Raw genomic sequence first — 21,592 nt, 5'->3', positions numbered from 1 at the left:
CACACACACCACACACACACACACACACCATACCACTACCACATGCCACACACACACACCACAGCACATACACACACCATACCAAACACCACACACACACACAAACCATACCACACACAAACACACACACACCACAACACACACACACACATCACACCACACATACACACCATACCACACACCTCACACACACACAAACCATACCACACACCATCCACACACACTCTCTCTCATGCAGAGACACAGATTCTTCTGCTCACACATATCTGATTTACACACAGTCTCGTCTTCCATCAGGGTTTCTGGTTTGTTCCCCACCCGTTCCTACTGATTTGTAACATGTTTAAGCCTGTAGTCAAGATGTCAAACCACCTTTAGGTGAACTTAAAGAATGTCTCTGTTAGTCACCCATACAGCTCAGTCAGTGTTAGGCATACTGGGAGGTCCCTGAGATGGCAGCAGGGATCCACTTCTGTGACTCAGCATTAGCCATAATGGGAGACCTCCAAGATGGGAGCAGGGACTTTGTGCATTGTGGGTATTAGCTACTTTTCTATTGCTGTGATCAAGCACCATGGCTCATGGAAGGAAGAGTATATTTGCACTTATGATTCCAGGGGCGTGAGAGTCTGTCATGGTGAGGAAGCAGGCACAGGGGCAGACATGGCGACAAGAACAGGTAGCTGAGAGCTGACATCTTCAGATGCGAGCAGAGAGCACAAACAGGAAGTGGTATGAGACTACAAACACTCGGAAGTCCGTCCCTAGTGATGCGCTTCCTCCAGCAAGCCTCTACCTCCCAAAGGTTCCGCAGTCTTCCCAAACTACCACCAAACGGGGAATCAATGCAGAGGTAGATACATGAGCTTACAGGGGGCCTCCTCACTCAAACCACCACACTGTTGTTTGGAACAACCCTGAGATCAAATTTGTAGGGTTAGACACTTATATTCTAGGCAGGAATTTCTGAGCTAAACTGCTCATGGGTTTGTTTCTGAAGTTTCCCATGTGATGGCTTGTACCAACCCTGTGCATTATGTTTTAATATATAATAATATTTGATGTTATTGTCTACATTGAAAGTATGTAGAGTGATGTTATAAGCTAGCCATGTTACGTCATTACTGAATGCTCTGGCCATTTTAGTATGTATTATATGTGCTACATCCATGTATATGAGCCAGAAAACATTCATCTTATAAACTATAGGAAAAAAGGGGAGGATTGCAACCTCATATCACTTTCTTATTCCCTTGATTTTAGGGTGGGGGCTCTGTGGCTCAGGTGTGGCCTTCAACCCCATGGCTCAAGAGATCCCACAATCCTGCTTCAGCCCCTACAAGTGGTACTCTTTGCAAAAGTTGTGTGTGTGTGTATCTGTGTTTCTCTGTCTCTATTGCCCTCTGTCTCTGTCTCTCTGCCTTTATGTGTGTGTGTGTCAGTATGTGTATCTGTCTCTGCCTCTCTGTGTATGTATGTGTGTTTTTCTCTCTTTCTCTCTTCTTCTCCCTCCTCTCTCTCTCTCTCTCTCTCTCTCTCTGTGTGTGTGTGTGTGTGAAGGGGTGAAACCCAGGGTCTTACACACGCTAGGCAGTTCCACTACCACTGAGATCCATCTCCAGTCTAATCAGCTTATAAGATAGATTGATTCATAGCAATTTCAGATTGGGTTAGACGTGGTTTATTTTTAATTTTGGTTTTTCTAAAAAAATATTAATTTTTAAAATTTTGGGTGTATGGGTTTTTTTTTTTTTTTTTTTTTTTCTGCATGTACATCTGTGTATCACATGCATGCAGTGAATGAGGAGGCCAGGAGAGGTCATTGAAATCCCTGGAACTGGAGTTACAGATGGTTGTGAGCCACCATTTGGGTGCTGAGAACTGCACAGGAGCCTTCTTCAAGACCAGCCAGCGCTCTTACCCACTGAGCCATCTTTGTAGTCTCTGGGTCAAGTTTGTCTACAGACAGCAGACAGTTCAGAAAACCTATGAAGGGTATTTGCTCTTTAAGTCCTGAATGACTGGAGAAAGTGACCTGGGAGATGTCTGTGCAGTCTAGGGACCTATTTCACCTGCATGTACTCTCTACGAGCATTCCTGTGACAACACAGTTCACCAAGTGTTTCCTGTACATTGGTTCATGTTTACAGTGTCAGGATTAGCATAATAAGTGACAGTCTCTCAGATGCTAAAGGGAGCGAGGCTCCGGCCATGGACATCCGCACTAACTGTGAGATCATAGACCAGGGCTCTGCCCACTAGGCATGGCTACCTGCTTCTCCAGGGTGCACCCTCAAAGGTGCATGCAGTGCCCAAGGTTGGAAGGCTTCAGTGGGACAATAGCTGTAAACTGCTTGCCATGGGCTTGGCAGGAACGAACAGCAGCCACAATTAGCTTGATTTCTTTTGCCCAGGAGTACGAAGGGGAGCGCAACGAGGTGGGAGAACGGCATGGACATGGGAAAGCACGACTGCCCAACGGGGACACATATGAAGGAAACTATGAGTTTGGAAAAAGACATGGCCAGGTCAGAAATGATGATGGAGGGAGTTGGCTTCTTCTATTAAATATCACTTTAGTACATGTGGGACTCAGGACTGACATGAACTGTTTGGTCAATGTGTTTCAGGGGACCTACAAATTTAAGAATGGGGCCCGGTACATCGGAGACTATGTCAAAAATAAAAAGCACGGCCAAGGCACCTTTATCTATCCAGATGGATCCAGATATGAAGGTAAGAGGAAGCCTTTTGTTCCCGTTCTTGTTCTTGTTTACGTGTAGAGGCTGTTTCTGTTGTTGAATATGTCTGCTCACAATACCAAAGCATACAAGTTCACTGATCTACCAGGAAATGAAGAAAAAAATTGTTCTTCTTCCTAATATTGTCATAGAGGCTAGAGTGTCTTTTTGGGGGGTTGGGGGGTTTCTCTGTGTAGCCCTGGCTGGCCTGGAACTCACTCTGTAGACCAGGCTAGCCTCGAACTCAGAAATCTGCCTGCACCACCACGCCCGGCTGAGAGTCTTTTAAGTAACTAAACCTCTAATTAAACAACCTAGGTAGCTGGTCCTGTGGGCAGCAATGCCCTCCTGTGAGCCAGAACCTTGGAGTAAGGGAAGGGGCCTTGCTGAGTGGACACAGACTCTGGGTGTGGCTTAGATCCATGACAGCCTATCACACTCTCCCTCGGAAGGGGTCTTTGTTGTTTACGGGGTTTGCCCAATCCCTCTTCTGATGGTCATGTTTCTTTAGACCTTTGGGAGTCCCTTCATCTAAGGCATTTTGCCTCACTATGATGTCTTTTCGGGGTCTCTGATGTACCTCAAGGAGACTCTTATTTCTAAGAACCTCCGGGCCCTATTATCGCTGCTACCTGGTGGATGCTTGTCTAGTCCCGAGCCAGAAAGGGAGAAGGCTGGATGAGTTTGTTGATTTGTAGGTCTTGAGTTTTTCTCTATCCCTCTCTACTCCTCCGTTCCTCCTATTTCTGAAAAGGGTTTTCTGGTTTCCTTCTGATTTCCAAAAATACCTGTGCCTTCAGCCTTTGACTGTGGGGTCAGTCGGTGTAGCTCTGTGCGTCCCCTTTCTTGTCTCGATATTCTTGCTGGTAGCATGCAGATGGGATAGATTGATGTGTGTGATTCCTATAGAGAGTTGCTTGCCTCAAGGGAAGATCTTCTTGGCAAGAACCGTGATGCACTTTGGTGAGACAACATTCTTTTCTTTTTCCCTCCCTCCCTTCCTTCCTTCCTTCCTTCCTTCCTTCCTTCCTTCCTTCCTTCCTTCCTCCCTCCCTCCCTCCCTCCCTCCCTTTCTCTCTCTCTCTCTTTCTTTCTAAAGATTTAATTATAAGTAAGTACACTGTAGCTGTCGTCAGACACCCCAGAAGAGGGCGTCAGATCTCATTATGGATAGTTGTGAGTCACCATGTGGTTGCTGGGATTTGAACTCAGGACCTTTGGAAGAGTAGTCAGTGTTCCTAACTGCTGAGCCATCTCTCCAGCCCCAACAACATTATTTTCTAATGACAATGGCATATCCTTAAGATGCAAGCCATATTCCCACAGCTAACACCTGGTGCATTCATCTTCAAGGAGAGGAAGGCTTAATTTGATTTTAGAGGTCTTAAGATTTGTTTACTTGCTGGGCAGTGGTGGCCCACGCCTTTAATCCCAGCCCTTGGGAGGCAGAAGCAGGCAGATTTCTGAGTTCGTGGCCAGCCTGGTCTACAGAGTGAGTTCGAGGCCAGCCAGGGCTACATAGAGAAACCCTGTCTCCAAAAAACAAACAACAACAACAAAAAATATTTGTTTACTTTATTTCATGTGTGTGGGCATTTTACATGCATGGGTATTGTACCTGCATGTATGCTGATGAAATGCGTCCATAAAGTGTCCACAGAGGCCAGAAGAGTGCACTGGAGCTATAAATGGTTGTGGGCTCTGGGAAATGAATTGGGTCCTCTGCAAGAGCCACAAGTGCTCTGGACTGTGGAACTGTCTCTCCAGCACCTGATTTTAAAGAGACAGAGGGAGGGAGGGAGAGGAGAGTGAGAGAAGAATGAAGCCAAGCCAGGGTACTTATCAAAGCTCCAAGTTGAATATTCAGCACTGCGTTTATATAGGGCAAGCCCACAGACCCCATCCTTTGTTTCAACTGTGTTGCAAAGCTAGGTCAGTGGGCAGTCTAAACTTCTAAATTCCTGTGGGAACTTGAGCATGCAACCAAGGCAGATGACTGCACCAAGGTTGATAAGGTCCTTTGTGGTAAGCCCTCAAGGTCTGTTCAGCCTACTTAAGGCTGGGAAGGAAACAGTGGGAGTGAGGATGTGTGGGCCTGAAGGGGAGTAGGGGAAGGGGGGGGGGCAAGAGCTGGTCAGAGTTCCTCCTATGCTCTGGGCAGGCAGAGGTGGGAGGGCTGCCAGAAGCTTTCCACTCAGCCCCAGGTGGGCATCTAAGCCACCCCACTCGACTGGGGTGGAGGGGAGTGAGCAAGGGGCAGCCCCCGATACCAGGGGACCCAGGGCCACACCATTGGTCCCGGAGTTACAGGAGAGAGGGCAAAGGGAGAGAGGTTCCCACGTAGGTGAGAGTCCTTAGTCCGGTTCGTGGCTGGAACACAGGAAGGCCTTCCATTGGGAGATTAGAAACGGCTCATTAGAGGAAAGCCTATCCCATTGTCCAAGCACAGCGAGCCTTGATGAACAGAGACAATCTATGGTTTTAGAGCTTTATTGTAGAAAGGCAGGGAGAAAGGAGAGAAGGTAGAAAGAGAGAGCGAGACCGGCCATGGTCAAGAGGAGAGAAGGGGGAAAGGAGAGAGAGAAGAAAGGCTAGAGTAAGAGGTTAAAGAGAGAGAGAGAGAGCAAGGAGAGAGAGAGAGTAAGAGAGTGAGAGGAGAGAATGAGGAGAGGAGAGTAAGAGAGAACAAGGAGAGGAGAGAGTGAGGTGGGGCCAAGCAGCCCCTCTTATGGTGGACTGTTATCTTATTGTTGCTAGGTAACTGGGAGGAGTCTAGCCTGAAGGTCAGAAGCTTGGGATATTGTCTGCGTGACTCATAGCCATGCTTCTCCTATTGAGGCTGTGGGGGGCCATAACCTCGACGGGAGCCTTGAGTTCCAGGAGCATGAGGGAACACCAACCATGCCATGTAGGTGAATTATCACCACCGGGTCCCCGGGTTCCACACCTCAGCTCGACTGGAGACCAGACTGTCTGTGTATAGCCCAATGCCCCACAGGGATGGGCATGTCCCCAGTGATCTGACTGCTTTCACCAGCTTCTATCTCTCAAAGGTTCCATGCCTCCCAACAGTACTATATTTGAGGCCTAAGCCTCCACACATGGCCTTTGGGAGACACTTAGCCAAATTACTGCAGTTACCTGCCTTGCATTCAGACAAAACAAACCCCCCAAATAACAGATAGCAAAGAGAATTCTGCCAGACTCTGGGGTGGAACCTTAGTTAGGGTTTTACTGCTGCAAACAGACACCGTGACCAAGGCAAGTCTTATAAAGCCAACATTTAATTGGGGCTGACATACAGGTTCAGAAGTTCAGTTCATTATCATCAAGATGGGAACAGGGCAGCATCCAGGCAGGCATGGTGCAGGAGGAGCTGAGAGTTCTACATCTTCATCTGAAGGGCTGCTAGTGGAAGACTGGCTTCCAGGCAGCTAGGGTTTGGGTCCTAAAGCCCACACCCACAGTGACACACCTACTTCAACAAGGCCACACCTCCAAATAGTGCCACTCCCTGGGCCAAGCATATACAAACCATCACAGGTCGGGTAGAGACATTCATGCCCTCTGTTTTAAGACATGGAACTTAAATTGTTTGGTTCCTAAACCTCAGCAGGCTTGGTCGACCAGAAGGACCATCTGCTTTTTAATGAGCTTTGAACAATTTGATTTAGGACTTAATTTAATTCTTCCCAGATCCCTGTGAGCCTAATCTTGTTGTCACTTTTGATCTTAGTGTAGATGTTAATACAATTTGGGTCACATATAAAGTACATTAAAAGCGGGAGGGGCTTGGGAATTCTTTTTTTGAAACAGAGTTGGGTTCCTTTTATTAAAGACATTTAGGTGTGAAGATTAGGTGAAAAAGAGGAGCTCTGCTGGTAAGACATACCCAAGTATGGGTACAGCCTCACTCCAAGGGAAAGGTATTAAGAAGGCCCCTCCTTCCTCCCTCTCGCTCCCTCCTCCCCCAGCATTTTTTTGTGTAACCTTGGCTGTCCTGGAACTCCCTCCTTACAAGACTACCCCAACAACGCAGGAGGTCATGGTGGATGTTTCCAGGTTACTGAGACTTCTGTCCAGCTCAGTGCCAACTAGGTGTTCCTCTAACCCTGTCTCCAGTCTGATGACCTTCCCTTACAGTTTGCAGAAGTCTTGAAAACTGGTTGTTCGCCATAAAGGATGCTCCGCATCATGCCGATGAACGGGTTGGATAAAGGGTGTGCAGTGTGAGCTTTCACAGGGTCCAGTGCTGGGAGCCTGTGTTCCTAGGAAGCTGGTGTGCATGGTCATGCTGGCATAGATAGGCCATTCCAACCCAAAGCCTCGGCAAATCTCACTCAAGGGATTTTAAGGGCTTAATCCCCTCCTTTCAATGCTCTGGGTCTGGTGACAAGATCAGGAGAGAAGGGAATAGGGGAAAACTGTTCCGATCTTTTTTTTTTTTTTTTAAAGGGTTACATGCAAATTCAAAACAGGAACGTTTCCAAATGGCGTCCAGGAGCCTCGACTCCTAGTCACTGAAGCCTGCAGCAGGTGTAGGCCAGCTTCCTCTGAGAACCCCTGCCCCATTGCACAGGGTTTCCTGGGCTGGCCAGAGCCTCCCACAAGTTTCTCAAGGGGAGTAGCAAGTGATGTCCGGTCCTTACCAACATGAAATTGGTGTTTGCAGCTTAAATGTCCTCTTTCACTTTTGAAAAGACTATGCAGAATACACAACAGTTTTCTTGTCTTGCCAGCCTTGAGCCCAGTTCCCAAGGACAGAAGGAAAGAGATGGGCTTTTTTTTTTTTTTTTTTGGTTATGGTCTTTTTGTGTGTGTGTGTGTGTGTGGGGGGGGTGTGTGCAGATGAAGTAACTTTGCCCCAGGGTGTGCTGGAGCAGCTCCTGGTAGCTCACAGAAGCCAATTTTGCACTTCTTGCAGCTTCACAAACTGCTCCAAATTGGCCTCCACAGGAATATTCCACCACAGAAAGTGGCAGATGCTGCAGACACAGACACAGTGCTGCCACCAAATGCTCACTAGATCTTTGTTTATGGTCACTACACATCTGGTCTCACGGTCACTACACACCTGGTCTCATGGTCACTACACATCTGGTCTTGTGGTTACTTCACACCCAGCACCAAATGTCTATTTTAGTGAATTATCTTAATTTGGGGATTCTCCATCTCTCTTGCTTGTGTTCCAGTCTTGCATCTTATCATGGGATTGAGTGCTTTCTGAATCTGTAGCAATCACCATCCCTTTCTCTCCAGGAATGTTTGTCTGTGTTGAGCTGTCACTCACCTTTGAGGGTCTGTTCTTGCCTCTGCCCCAGGCTACCGACCACACCCTTGTTGGCCTTAGTCTTCATCTGGTGGACGCTCATGGGGGCTGCATGTTGTCCATTTGTACAGACCTTCTCCTAGCTCATGAGGCAGCCAGAAAGTTGTCACTGTTAAGTCGTTATTGGAGAAGTGAGGAAAGTCCTAAAGAGTCCCTGTTTTCTGGATAAACTTTGGGGTTCATTCACAGAAACAGTTTGGGTAATTAACATTTTGTTAGCATAGTGTATGTGCAGGTGTTTCTAGTGCTTGTGGAAGCCAGAAGTTTACACACATGCTAGGGTCCTCTAAGAAAAAGGATATAAAGTTGCTGTAAAAATGAATTTTTATTTGTCATGGCAAAGCGAAATAAACTAAACAACTTTAAATTTAAAAAATTAATACCATAAACACTGTATTGAAGAAGGCATCCCAGATGTATTTTTAATTAATGACAGACATCCTTGTCCTGAATCCTAGGACAGCTTTCTTCCACCACTGTTTTCGCTTTTCTTCTGCACTGGGATAGAATCCAGGGCCTCCCACATTCGAGGGAGGCATCTTCCACCCACCTGTGTTAGCTGATGCTCTTTCCATATGAAAACAGTTTTAGATAATGTCCACCTCAGGAATCCACTGGTTGTGTGGCCTGTGAGAGGTGAGGAGTTTTTGAGAGACTGATTTCAAATCCCTCTTTGGCTGACAACATGTTGTTTTCCCATTGATACGATTTCCTGTCAAGCGCATGAGGAATTACCAGGAGTCACCCACATGGAGGGGCCTGGCAGGCCACAAGAGGGAATGTGTGAGGGACCCTGAAGGAGCTGGCAGGAGGAGCAGCCTTGGAACTGAGTGCCCAGGTGGGAGACAGAGTGAAGGCTGAGGCTAGACCATTAAGCAGTACCTCTGAGGATAATGGGATGTGGCTGGGCTCACTAGCAGTGGGTCAGATAAGCTTGTTTGAACCCTCACCATGTGCCCACTGGCCTATGAAAGCATGAAGATGCCTGGGGCTCACTTGACATGTGTCCACCCTCCAGATCTATGTCTCTGAGCTCCTAACTGGGCCCTCCTTAGCCAGCTCTCACCGGAAGTTGGCACAAGAGGAAGGGGTGCAGAGGCAGGAAGTCAGAGAGGAGAGAGGCAGCAGGCTTAGCCTTTATGGTTACAAAGCTTAGATCCTGCTGGGCTAGCAGGGGCCCTGATGTCAGTCTGCTCTTTTCAACTCACTTTTTAATGAGTGTGTGCTGTCCTTTGTAGGGGAGTGGGCTGATGACCAGAGGCACGGCCAAGGCGTGTACTACTATGTCAACAATGACACCTACACAGGGGAGTGGTTCAATCATCAAAGGTTTGGCTTCTTCCTGCAGTCTTGGGGGGGTCTGTTTGTGGCATAAGCACAGAATGATGTCCACCTAAGGCAGTTCCATGCTGTAGGGCAGGTGTGGAGGGGAGGTGCTGCAGAGAAGGGAAGAGGGGGGATTCTCTGTCCACAAGCCTCAGGGAGTGAAGGCACCGAGGGCCCATCTAGTGGAGGTCAAGCAGCCCTGAATCTGCAGCAGTTTGTGTGCTGGCAGTTGGCTTCTGCGCGTTAGATGATGCTGGTCCCATGCTTCTTTTAATGTCCCATGTGTGGGGTGGCGGGCCAAGCCTTTGAGTGGAAACACATCACCTATGAACTAGCCTCTCCTTAGCTCCCTGTCTGTCCTAGGGTCAGTTCTCCACCCTGGACAGTGACCAAGTGGCCCTGTCTTGTCTTCACCAGGCACGGGCAAGGCACCTACCTCTACGCAGAGACCGGCAGTAAGTATGTCGGTACCTGGGTGCACGGACAGCAGGAGGGTGCCGCCGAGCTCATCCACCTGAACCACAGGTACCAGGGCAAGTTCATAAACAAAAATGTGAGTCAGTGTGCCGTGTACCAACACCTAACACCCAGAGGAGTCCTCCATTCCCACCAGATGAGGCAGGCTGCTCCACTCCAGGCTGTTCTGATGCTCACGGAGCACAAGGGGATAGGGGGGGAGACAGAATGCTGGGCCCATTTCCTGGGGCTTCAGAAATGCTTTGTGCCTCTGTTAAGACCAGTGCCCTTGGTACCAGAGCATCTTTTACTGGCTAGGTGTGCTTTCTGCCCTCTGGTAAATCATGTTGAATAGGAGGGAGACTCCAGGGCTCCCCCTCACGCCTGAGGCCGGCCTGCCTCTCCTGGTTGGGGAGGGCTCTATGCACCCTGAATCTGGAGACCTCCACATTTTGACCTACTGTTCCTGTTTGGTGGGCTCTGCTTTGGTTGCTGTTTTGTGCAGAGGGGAAAGTCAGTAACTGTGAGCCTTCTACCCATGCATTCGCAGGAGCTTTGGGCTGGGCTGGAGGAAGACTCCCTAAAAGAGAGAGTTTGCTGAGTGCACTGGCATAGAAGCCGGTGTGGGGTGTGGTTAGCTATGTTCAATGTGCTCCGGAAGCTCTGGGTCATTTGCATATATGTAACTTGAGGCTCAACTGCTGGAGTAATCAGTAGGCTTGCCCTGAGGCTCGGCTCTACCAGTTAAGTAAAAAAGCTTCCGGTCATATAATCCACGCAAGAACAAACAAATTATAAAGCGTCTTGTGTTAAGATTCCTCTCCCCCGTGGCTACCCCTCTCTCGCCCCTCCCTCAGGCCCTCTGAACACCACATGCACACACATGCACACGTGCACACACATGCATACTTACACATCAGCTTATGAAGAATCAGTTTGGTGTGTTCATGAGGTACCAGGACACAAGGAGACATCTGCTATCCTCTTGCACATCTGACCATGTGGAATAAAATGCAGAGGAAACCTGCCCCCCGCCCTCCCACGCCCTTCCCTGGTCTAAACAGAGCTCCTGCCCTGGCTTAGTGGCTCATTCAGTTCTACATCACAAGCAAGCCATCTGCCCTAAGAAACCGAATCCCCCATAGCTGATTTTCCAGGTGCAGGGTGAGAGTATCCCCTCTGCTCTGACCCTTGCAGGGCAGGGAACTTTGAATGGGCCTAATCTACATTTGGTTCTGTAGGACTCCAAATCTAGGGACCCCCACTCTAGTCCAGGGACAGGAAGCACCCACGAACACAAGAATCCTCTCTTGTTGCAAGATGCACGAGGCTTTATTGGCAGAGCTCTGGGTCGACATGTACCTCACACAGGAGGCAGGGGAGTCGACTCTGAGGCTGTTTTATTCCCCATGATACTATTGGCCTGGGAGGGGAAAAGGTTATTTGCGCCTTCAATTTAGTTAATAAGTCTCTTCCTAGCAGGGGCATAGGGCACTCCGGAATGACCAGGAACGAGTGAGTCACCTGATTCTGTCCCAGGTCTACTGTCCTGGTTGTAGTCCATGGGTATGACTTTTGTCCTGTGGCCCCAATTACTAAGGTTTTCTTATTTTTTCTTAACTTTCCCAGCGGGGTTTTAAGCACTGAAAATTCTGTGCCTGTATCAACCAGAAAATTTATAGGGGTCCCCTCAACTTCTAGGGTTACCCTAGGCTCGGGGAGGGGGACCGAGCCCCGTCTCCCCTAGTCTTCACCTTCTCCAAGAGACAATACTTGTGTCCCTTGCCTCTTTTTAGGACACTCGCTGGCCCAGTGGCCTTTCTCCTTGCAGTATGCGCACTGGTCTTTTTCTAGGTGCGGTTGGTCTCTTCTGGGTCTCCTTGGCCCCTGCCTTTTTTCATCTCTCAGGTCCCCTGTCTGTCTAGTCCTATCCCTTTCTCTATCTACCACTGTGGCCAGAATTCAAGTCAGAGCCCTCTCCTGCCTCCTGTCTCTCTTATCTTCATCTTCTCTTCTCTCTTTCTTTTCTCTCTCTAACTTTTCCTCCTCTGTTTCTCTCTTGTGATACACTTTCTCAGCCTCTCTAACCACATCCCTTATAGTATAATCTTGCAATCCTTCAATCTGCTGCAGCTTCCTTCTAATATCAGGAGCTGACTGCCCTATGTAGGCCATAATCACTGAAGCCCGCTGTCCCTCTGACGTAGGGTCAAACAGGGTATACCTCCTATAAGCCTCCATGAGTCTCTCTAAAAAAACTGAGGGGGGCTCAGCTGGCCCCTGCATAACTTCTCTTACCTTAGCCAAATTTGTGGGCCTTCGAGCAGCCCCTCTGAGACCCGCAACTAGTACCTGTCAGTAATTGGACAGCCATTCCCTACCTTGTGCTGTGTTATAATCCCACTGGGGGCGAGTTAAGGGAAATCCTTCGTCTATCTCGACCAAGGTCTGGACCAGCCGTCTGGCTCCATCTCGGACGTTCTTCCGTGCCTCGAGGAGAATTCTCTCTCTCTCCTCGGTGGTAAACAGGGTTTGTAGGAGCTGTTGGCAATCATCCCAGGTGGGCTGGTGTGAGTACATCAGAGACTCTGTCAACCCTGTAAGCCCTGTAGGGTTATCTGAGAAAGAGGGATGGTTTACTTTCCAGTTATAAAGGTCATAGGAAGAAAAAGGCCAATATTGCAGAAGCTGTAGGTCATTCTGGCCGGTAGGGGGAGCTCCAACAGCTCTAAGTGGAAGCGCCACCGTAGAATTGGGCCACCGTAGAATTGGCTGGCCCCTCTGAGAGCACTCCCCGCCGGCTTCTCGTTCCTGCTGAGGGACCTCCCTCCCCATTCCCTAGACCCAAAGGTGGAGCCGCAGGAGCGTCGGGCCATTCCGGAGGTTCCTCTATCTCCAGATAGATTTTAGAAATGGCCGCTGTTTGCTTCGGGGTGGATTTCTCGCTGGCTCCTTCAGGTAGTATTTTTAATTTCTCCTTCTCAGCATTCTCTCGAACCGTCAGAACCTTGGTACCTGGACATAGGGGTGGGAGAAATGGGTGAACCCAGGCAGGTGGGAATCGCGCTAAATCTTCCCACACTGTGATATACGGCTGCTGATCTGGAAACGATCCAGAGCCTTCCTGAAAGACAACGGCCTTTACGGCCCTAATGGTGGGGAGGTGAAACGTCCCTTCCTGAGGCCACCCCACTCCGAAGGTGGGCCATACCGAGGTGCAGTAAGACTGCCAAGGTTTCTTTTTAACTACTACTGATAAGTTTTGTCCTCTTGCCCTAACGTCCGTCCAATGGTCCTCAGTCAAAGATAACGGGGTTGAGATAGTCTGTCCCATAACAAAAAACAGAAACAGACAAAACGAAGACAGAGACAAGGGACACCAGAACGTCCAAGCACACTCGTCCCTGCCTGGACTTGTACAACCAGCCAAACGCTACCTCTGACGGGGTGGGATTCCACGTCCACTCCCGCTCTGGCAGAAAGAGCACTTTTTCTCCCTCACTCTGCCAAAGGACAGCCGGGTCTTCCCGACTGTCTCTGACCCTGGGCACTTCCTCCTCCAGGATCGCCCTAGAAATGTCTCCCCAGGGCTGCAGCTTTGCGGGCTCAGGACATCTCCTTCTGCACACACACACTGGATCCTCACGGATCTCAGCGGCAGCTGCCAGAATACTAGAACTGGAAAACCGAGACACAGATTCAGTGGCGCGGCACTCACACACACCAAACTCACACAGACGTACCTCCAAGGGGTATTCTTGGGGTTCTGGGTGCCCCCAAAATCCCGGACGAGCCCCCACGATGTAGGACCCCAAATCTAGGGACCCCCACTCTAGTCCAGGGACAGAAAGCACCCACGAACACAAGAATCCTCTCTTGTTGCAAGACGCACAGGGCTTTATTGGCAGAGCTCTGGGTCGACATGTACCTCACACAGGAGGCAGGGGAGTCGACTCTGAGGCTCGGAAGCTAGGGGTTTTTAAAGAAGCAAAGGGTTAGGAATACAAAGAATTTTGACAAAGGCATGGGATTGATTCATTAACAGAAAGATTACATGTCAGCAAAAGGGGCATCAGAGCTTTGTTCCAGTGGGCTTGGGGCTTATCTTTGTACCCGGTGCCAAGGGGTAATAGACAGAAGGGAGGTTCCGGTCAGATGGTGTGGACTTAGATAAGATGACCCTGCCTGTCCTCGGATTGAGGGGAGATTCTGGCCAGATGGTGTTAGCTTAGATAATATAGCCCCATTTGTCCTTGAATACCTTTTCATCTTTATGGTCAAGATGTTCTTAGGAATGCCTTAACAACAGCCCTGCCCTGGCATGCCTGGGGGCTGTTCTGCTTTGTTCTCAGTCCCAGACCAGGGCTGTGGGCTCCTAAACAAGTTACAATATTTCATCTTCCTTCAGTTCCTGTTTCTGCTTTTGTTGGCTCCCCTGTTAATCACCCCACCCCCACCCCTGAAACTGCTCCCTCCACTTACCTCACCTGGAAACAATGGCGGATTTACAGACAGGTGGTACCCACCTCTGGAATGAAAGGCAATAAGACCTTTTACTTAAGTTCGTTGTTGCTTTGTCTTCTGATAAATGCATTTACATAGGCTAGAGTCCTGGTTACTTTTCTGTTGTGGTGTGTTAAACACCACCAAATGCAACTTGGGAAGGAAAGAGTTTATTTCCAAGTCCGCCTTTGAGGGAAATCAGCTCAGGCACTGAAGCAGGTCAGGAGCTTGAAACAGAGACCCTGGAGGAACACTGCTTACTGTCTTGTTCTCAGGCCAGGTCTTTCTTATACAGCTCTAGCCCAACTGCCTACGGATAGTTCTGCCCACAGTAGATTCGGACCACTCTTACATCTACTAACAGTTAAGAGCACAGCCCATGGTTCAATCTGATGAAGCAGGCACTTCCTAGGTTGAGGCTCCTTCATCACAGGTGTGTTGTCATCTGTGTGGATGAGACATCACAGCTAGATAATGGGGCAGCGGAGTGTAAAGGGCTGACACTTTGAAACACCCAAAACACCGCCCATTGTCTTGAAAGGCTGCATCCATTTTCCCCCTCACCAACAACAGAGCCTGAGTCTTCATCACTTTCCTCCTCCCCCAAATCTCGTGCAGTCTTGTCTCCCACCCCCTAAACGGTGTGGTTCCATGGTTACGGGTAGGGCCTGGCATCTTTCACCCTCTTAGCACTAGTGTTTCTTTCTTTTCTTTTTCTTTCTTTTCTCTTCCTTCCTCTCTCTCTCTCTCTCTCTCTCTCTCTCTCTCTTTCTTTCTTTCTTTTTTTTGAGACAGGGTTTCTCTGTATAGCCCTGGGTGTCCTGGAACTCACTATGTAGACCAGATTGACCTCAAACTCGGAAATCCACCTGCTTTTCAAGTGCAGGGATTAAAGGTGTGCACCACCACTGCCTGGCTAGTTAGTGTTTGTTTCTCAGATATTTTCCCTCATCCCTGTCCTTGCTGGCAAGCCATTAAAACAGGATGAGGCGGGATGGAGATGGAAGGTAGGCCAGAAGGAGATGACGTTGTTGAACGTTTCGCTAGGACATCCCTGATTATTAATGAAGAAGTGAGGGATAACTAGGTAAACCCAAATCACATTGCTGGGCAAAGTCTGGGAGGGATCCAGATGATAACAGATGGTTTCTGTCACCTCCCAGCTAAGGGAACGGCTAACATTGTATTTTTCAAAGTCTTCATTGTGCTTTACCACTTTATAAAAGGGCTAGGGAGTCGGTAAAATTGGTTTGTCCTTCAGCAAAGGGAGAAAGGTATTTTCTGGAAGGAATATTTTTAAAATGTGACTGTGGGCCTTCTGAAACGAATCAAAATAGGTGACTGTCTGCCAATGCAGAAATGAGGGAAAGAGCCCTTCAACAGACTTGCAAAGGAAAAAAATAGATTTAATTTCATAAGAAGCAGCATAATGACTAGAAAATCGAAAGCCCAGTGTGGCGGTGTAGGTCTGCAGACTCTGCTGAGACCAGCAGCAAAGAGAATTCTGAGCCAGCCTGAGCTGTGGAGGGAGACATAGTTTCAAAACACAACAAGAGTGTTGGCATAGCAACGGTCAACATCAGCATCCGAGTTGGGCATGTTATAATTCCTGGTCTTAGGTGAAATCAAATGTCAGGTTGACAGTTGGTGACAGGGGAAAACATTTGTAAATCTGAGGCAAGGTTCACGCCAGGTTTCTAAGTCAAAGCGGTGTCAAAATGAAATTGTGATGAGGTTTTTACTTAAAACAAAAAACCAAAAACCTCATGGGGCCCAGTAAAATGGATCAGTGGATAAAGGTGCCTGATGTCAAACCTGCCGACTTGAATGTGACAAGGAGAGAACGGAGTCCTGCAAGATGTCCTCTCCTGCAAGATGTCCTCTGACTGACACATATGTTCTTCGACTCAGGAACCCTGCCCCCACGCTAAGTAAATAAACAGTTTTTTAAAAAAGTGCTTTGCACTAAATCCAGTGCTGGTACAAGCAAGCAAACCAAAGCATTGGTAGCCAGCCCCTCTCTAGTGAGTCTGCCCATAGACGCAGATTTCTTATGGGTTCTAAAGTGGATGTATTCCTCGTTCCTTCGATAAAGCAGTAAGACCTCCCCATTAGCTGTCAGTCAACAAAACCATCCTGTAACCCTCTCGGACTGGGCACAGTGAGGTCATTCGGGGTGGGCTTTCTGGGCACGGTGCTTGGGAAGTGTTTTATTGCTTTCTGTTCAGAAGAATTTCTGAAGAATAAAGTGTGTTGAATCCCTCTCTCCCCCTAGCCTGTGGGCCCTGGAAAGTACGTATTTGATGTTGGATGCGAACAGCATGGTGAATATCGCCTCACAGATATGGTAAGTTAACTTGTTGCATCTGATTCCAAGGGTTAAATAAATATCTGCTCACTTACATTGATCCCAGCAGACAGCCCAACTGCCAAAGTGATCAATGTCATTTCACAACGCCTGCGGGAGTCAGAGCTTGATTTTGTGGCTGGGGACAGTCTAACCCTGAGTTCCGGCAGGTGTCAGTCCCAGAATGGCATCTGAACGCTGTAACCGTCTGTACCGAGGTCAGGTGGTTGATCACAAAAGTTCCAAGGGTGGCCTGCTCTTACAGCCTAGTTAGCTAATAAGTTCCTTTGCTACACTGTGAATGGGCGTTAATAGCCCGATTGCTCTTCTCTGTTTGGCAACAGTGTAGCCATTCTCAGGGTACAGGATTGTGTGAAGGGGTTGTCCATGTGTGAACTCTTGATGTGTCAATGCCTGGCGACTGCCTGGGCGTAATGAGGTTTAGTAAAAATTTCCTGGTCCTGGTACTAGCTCTGAGCGTTTGCCTTATTCCTGCTGTAAGAAGTTTTGGTTTTGTTTGTTTGTTTTTTTAGTGACTACGGACAATTTTATTAGATTTTTTTCAAACAAACAAACAAACAAACAAATGTCCCAGGGCAAGCAAGCTGTAAACCTCAGCTGTTTTTCCCAGAGAAGTAGAATGGAAGAAGAAGGAAAGGAAAAACAATACAAAACAAAAACAAAAGTTTGAGTTAAGCTGGCATAGGGGCCCCACCATGACAAGGAAGAAGTGCTTTAGAGACAGTGAGGAAGCCCAAGCGATCGAGAACATGCTTGGGTTCTGGCTAGCATCCCAGTTCTCAAGCTGTAGATTGAGACTCCTTCAGGGGGCCAACGAAACTTTCACAGGGCCATATATCAGCTACCCTGCAAGTCAGCTCTCTACATTTACGATTCATTACAGCAGCAAAGTTAACAGTTGTGAAGTAGCAACGAAAATAGTTGTATGGTCGAGGGGGTCACCCACCGCAACATGAGGACCTGTATTGAAGGGTCGCAGTGTTATGAAGGGTGAGAACCACTGCTCTGGAAGTTGCACCTTTCTGAGTCAGGATTCAGCAGAGTGGGCGGGGCCAGCCTTACCTCAGCCCCGGCACAGCCAGCTCCCTTCCTAGTGAACCAGGAACTAGAACTGTAATATAAGCTGACTCTCCCAGGATTATCCTGACTTTCCTGGTGCAGTAGATAGTACTGGACCACAGAGTTTAATATCAGGCACAATAAAGAGGAGACTCAGCAATAGTAATTAATAAAATAAAATGAAACAGTGATAATGTGGCAAACATGAGTCACATGAATGTTCTCCCTCTCTCCCTCCCTCCTCTCTCCCTCCCTCCTTCCCCAAGGTTTCTGCAACCTCAGCGTTTCTTTTCTTTTCTTTTCTTTTCTTTTCTTTTCTTTTCTTTTCTTTTCTTTTCTCTTTTCTTTTCTCTTTTCTTTTCTCTTTTCTTTTCTTTTCTTTTCACTTAAAGGGAGTCTCCCCAGCACATCCCACAAATGTTCCCAGATGTTTTGGCTTAAAGGAAAAGTATCCATCCCTCTGTCCTCCCACCCCCATCTCATGAGGTGAATGCTGGAAACTGTAGGAGTGGGGACCTAATTGGAGAAACCAGCGGCAGGGGGTGATATTTCAGGGTGCTGCATCTCCCTTGGTCCTTTCCCATTTGTTCCCATCCCTGTTTCCCATGGACTGTGCTGTAAACTGTTCCACCATGACGGTCTGAGCCTCTGAAACCTCGAGTCAAATACCCCTTCCCTCTTTTAAGCTGTTCCCTTAGGTAGTTTGTCTCAGCTACGCAAAAGGAACTAAAATACCACACATAGTAGGACTCCATTTTTACATGGACCACCTAATCTTCAAATAATAGGTCACGCTCTAAGGTCCTGAGGGGCTAGGACAAGGTCACAGTTTTGGGAGTGGGGCATAGTTTGTTTCATCATTCTGAGAAGGTCAGCTACAACACTCTGAGGCACACACACACACACACACACACACACACACACTTTATTGGGAGTTGACCTGAGGAGGGTCAACTGCGGAAGAAGCAGGATTGGCTAGAAACAGGAGGTGACCAGTGCTGTGACGTCTTTGAAGCTGGCACCTGCTTGAACCAGGGGCCATGCAGCAGGTGTGGGAGATGGGGGTGGCGCAGTGCTGAGGCTTTGCTGATGGGAGGGGGGGTCACTTCCGTGGGAGGCACCCAGGTTCTGAGCCATCAGTTGTGGATTGCCAGCAGCTGAAAGAAGGGTCACCGACCACCTGGGGATAGTCAGCTAGCGCCAGAGCACATGGGTCCCTTTGGGGATAGTCTCTGAGTATAGTCCCTGGCTCAGCAGCCTCAGGTGTCACTTGGGATCCTATGCAAATGACCAGTCTGCAATCCTGACCTGGAACCTACACAAATTATTAGTTTCTATTCCCAACCGGCCAAGTGAGAAGCGTGTGTGTTTCAGAGAGCATTCTGAGTGACTCTGATGCAGGGCCTGCTTGGTTACCCCTCTCCTTGAATACTTGTCTCACCCTATGGGTGAAGGCACTGAGAACCTATGGAACGAAAATGGAAGAATTCATTTCTGAGCAGCCAAGCAGATGTTTGGAATTCTGACTACCTCCCCCAGCCCCTCCCCTTGGGACCCCCCTCCCCATCCCCCGGTTGTCATTTAGTATCCCAGACCAAATGACGGCAATACAGATGGGTTTTGTGGGCTTTTTTTTCCCTTAAAATAGGAAAGAGGAGAAGAGGAGGAGGAGGAAGAGACATTAGTGAATGTCATTCCAAAATGGAAAGCTCTCAAAATCACAGAATTGGCCCTGTGGACTCCAACCCTCTCCGAGGAGCAGCCTGCCCCTGAGGGCCAAGGCCAGGAAGAACCGCAGGGACTTACTGGTACAGACACCGCATGCTTGTCAGGGTCACCCTGGGGCTGTCAGGGCAAGCACCATACTACACACCTGTTCCCAGGCCTGGTGTAGCTGGGGCTTCTGGGAAATGGCCAGTGGTCAGTTGGGGTGCAGGATGTTATAAGGGAATGAGAATCTCCCAGGGAGTAGAGGAGGAGAACAAAGATCAACTAGATGGAAGAAATGTCCTGCTAAGATGCAGGCCCCAGGAACCCTGGGGGATTCTCCAATAGTCAGAGTTCACTTGGTTTCTTTTTTTTTTTTTTAAAGATTTTATTTATTATTATATAAGTACACTGTAGCTGTCTTCAGACACACCAGAAGAGGATGTCATATCTCACTACGGATGGTTGTGAGCCACCATGTGGTTGCTGGGATTTGAACTCATGACCTTCAGAAGAGCAGTCAGTACTCTTACCCGCTGAGCCATCTCACCAGCCCCCTCACTTGGTATCTTATCGCATGGCCTTGGGCGTGACTTGGGTTGGGCAGCCGACAGCAAATGGGATCAGATGTCCCTGTTGGAAGAAGGTTGCATTTCTCTGTATCCATTTTACTGTGGCTTTGCCAAGAAAGTCTGGAGACAGGTCAGGGTGATCTGATGGCCAGGCCTGGTCTGGAGCGTGGGGGTGGGGGTGTCGGGGGAGTGGGGTGGGAAAGGAGGCCATGCTTGAAAGCACAGGAGACTTTGCTGGGCAGACCAGGAGGACCACTTGACACACAGACCTGCACTCATGTTCTCTGGTGATCTCATTCTATCTGCCGTTGCTGTCTTCATCCCAGGTGCGGGTGACCCCTCAGAAGACATCCAGGCAGAAGGTTTTGAGGGGGAGCTGGAGCCGAGGGGGGCCGATGAAGACATAGACACGTTCAGGCAGGAGAGCCAGGAGAACAGCTACGACATAGACCAGGGTAAGAAAACACGCCCTTTGGAGTTGGCGGGGCTAGTGTGAGGTACCTTAGGAGGAGCAGGTCTCTCCCTCCTCTACCGAACTATCCTCCGGCCAGGCTGAGGGACCTGAGTGAGCCTGGAGAGACCAGCATAGATTCTCATAAAGTCCAGCTTGTCTGCACTTGATCCTGACCTCTGCAGGGACTGGCCTGGTGTGACTGGTCCTCTACATTATCCCAAGAGGGAGAAAACTAGATGTGACGGGGAATAGTCACATCTGCCAACATGGTTTAGAGGGACAAACTGGAAACTTACACCTTTGCGATCTACCTAGAGCAGGAATACCACCTGAGGCTACTGGAGTCTTTGAAAACTCTTTCCCCACAGGGGCTCCTTCGATTTGATCAGCGGGGGGTGGGGGGGTGGGCTCTCATCTTTCCCGATAAATCTGACCTTGTTCTTGGGGAGAGAGCTTAGGGACAATTTGGTTACCCAAGGCTGCCTGATCCCCTGGCATGGGACTAGGGCCTGTTTCAGTTGGGGTCTTATTGCTGTGAAGAGACACCATGACCGACGTAACGCTTATGAAGGGAGGCATTTAATTGGGACAGGCTTACAGTTCAGAGGCTCAGTCCTTGGCATCATGGCCAGAAGCATGGTGACGCACAAGGAGACATGGTGCTGGAGAAGGAGCCAAGAGTTCTACATCTAGATGGGCAGGCAGCATGAAGAGAGAGAGAGAGAGAGAGAGACTGGTACCCATGTGAGCTTCTGAAGGCTCAAAGCCTGCCCCCATTAATGCACTTCCTCCAACAAGGCCACACCCCCTAATAATGTCACTCCCTATGAGCCTATGAGGGGCTATTTTCTTTTGTAAGATTTATTTATTTATTTATTTATTTATTTATTTATTTATTTATTATATGTAAGTACACTGTAGCTGTTTTCAGACACACCAGAAGAGGGTGTCAGATCTCATTCCAGATGTTTGTGAGTCACCATGTGGTTGCTGGGATTAGGACCTTCAGAAGAGCAGTCAGTGCTCTTAACCACTGAGCTATTTCTTCAGCCCGAGGGGGCATTTTCTTTTTTCTTT

General features: G+C 48.6%; 1 protein-coding gene across 1 annotated transcript in view; it reads left to right on the top strand.

Moving 5' to 3' along the window:
- Rsph1 (radial spoke head component 1) overlaps positions 1 to 21,592 on the top strand; it is a 25,931-nt gene that overhangs the window by 1,608 nt on the left and 2,731 nt on the right. Inside the window, exons 2-8 of the mRNA XM_021186543.2 lie at positions 2,415 to 2,528; positions 2,631 to 2,736; positions 9,309 to 9,399; positions 9,814 to 9,949; positions 16,631 to 16,702; positions 19,431 to 19,590; positions 20,388 to 20,516. Of these exons, the coding sequence (XP_021042202.1) occupies positions 2,415 to 2,528; positions 2,631 to 2,736; positions 9,309 to 9,399; positions 9,814 to 9,949; positions 16,631 to 16,702; positions 19,431 to 19,590; positions 20,388 to 20,516 (808 nt within the window). The remainder of the gene's footprint in view (positions 1 to 2,414; positions 2,529 to 2,630; positions 2,737 to 9,308; positions 9,400 to 9,813; positions 9,950 to 16,630; positions 16,703 to 19,430; positions 19,591 to 20,387; positions 20,517 to 21,592) is intronic.

This window comes from Mus caroli, chromosome 17 (assembly GCF_900094665.2).
Source record: "Mus caroli chromosome 17, CAROLI_EIJ_v1.1, whole genome shotgun sequence".
Lineage (NCBI taxonomy): Eukaryota > Metazoa > Chordata > Mammalia > Rodentia > Muridae > Mus > Mus caroli.
The sequence above is the reverse complement of the archived record's forward strand: the minus strand, read 5'-3'. Positions and strand labels throughout refer to the sequence as shown.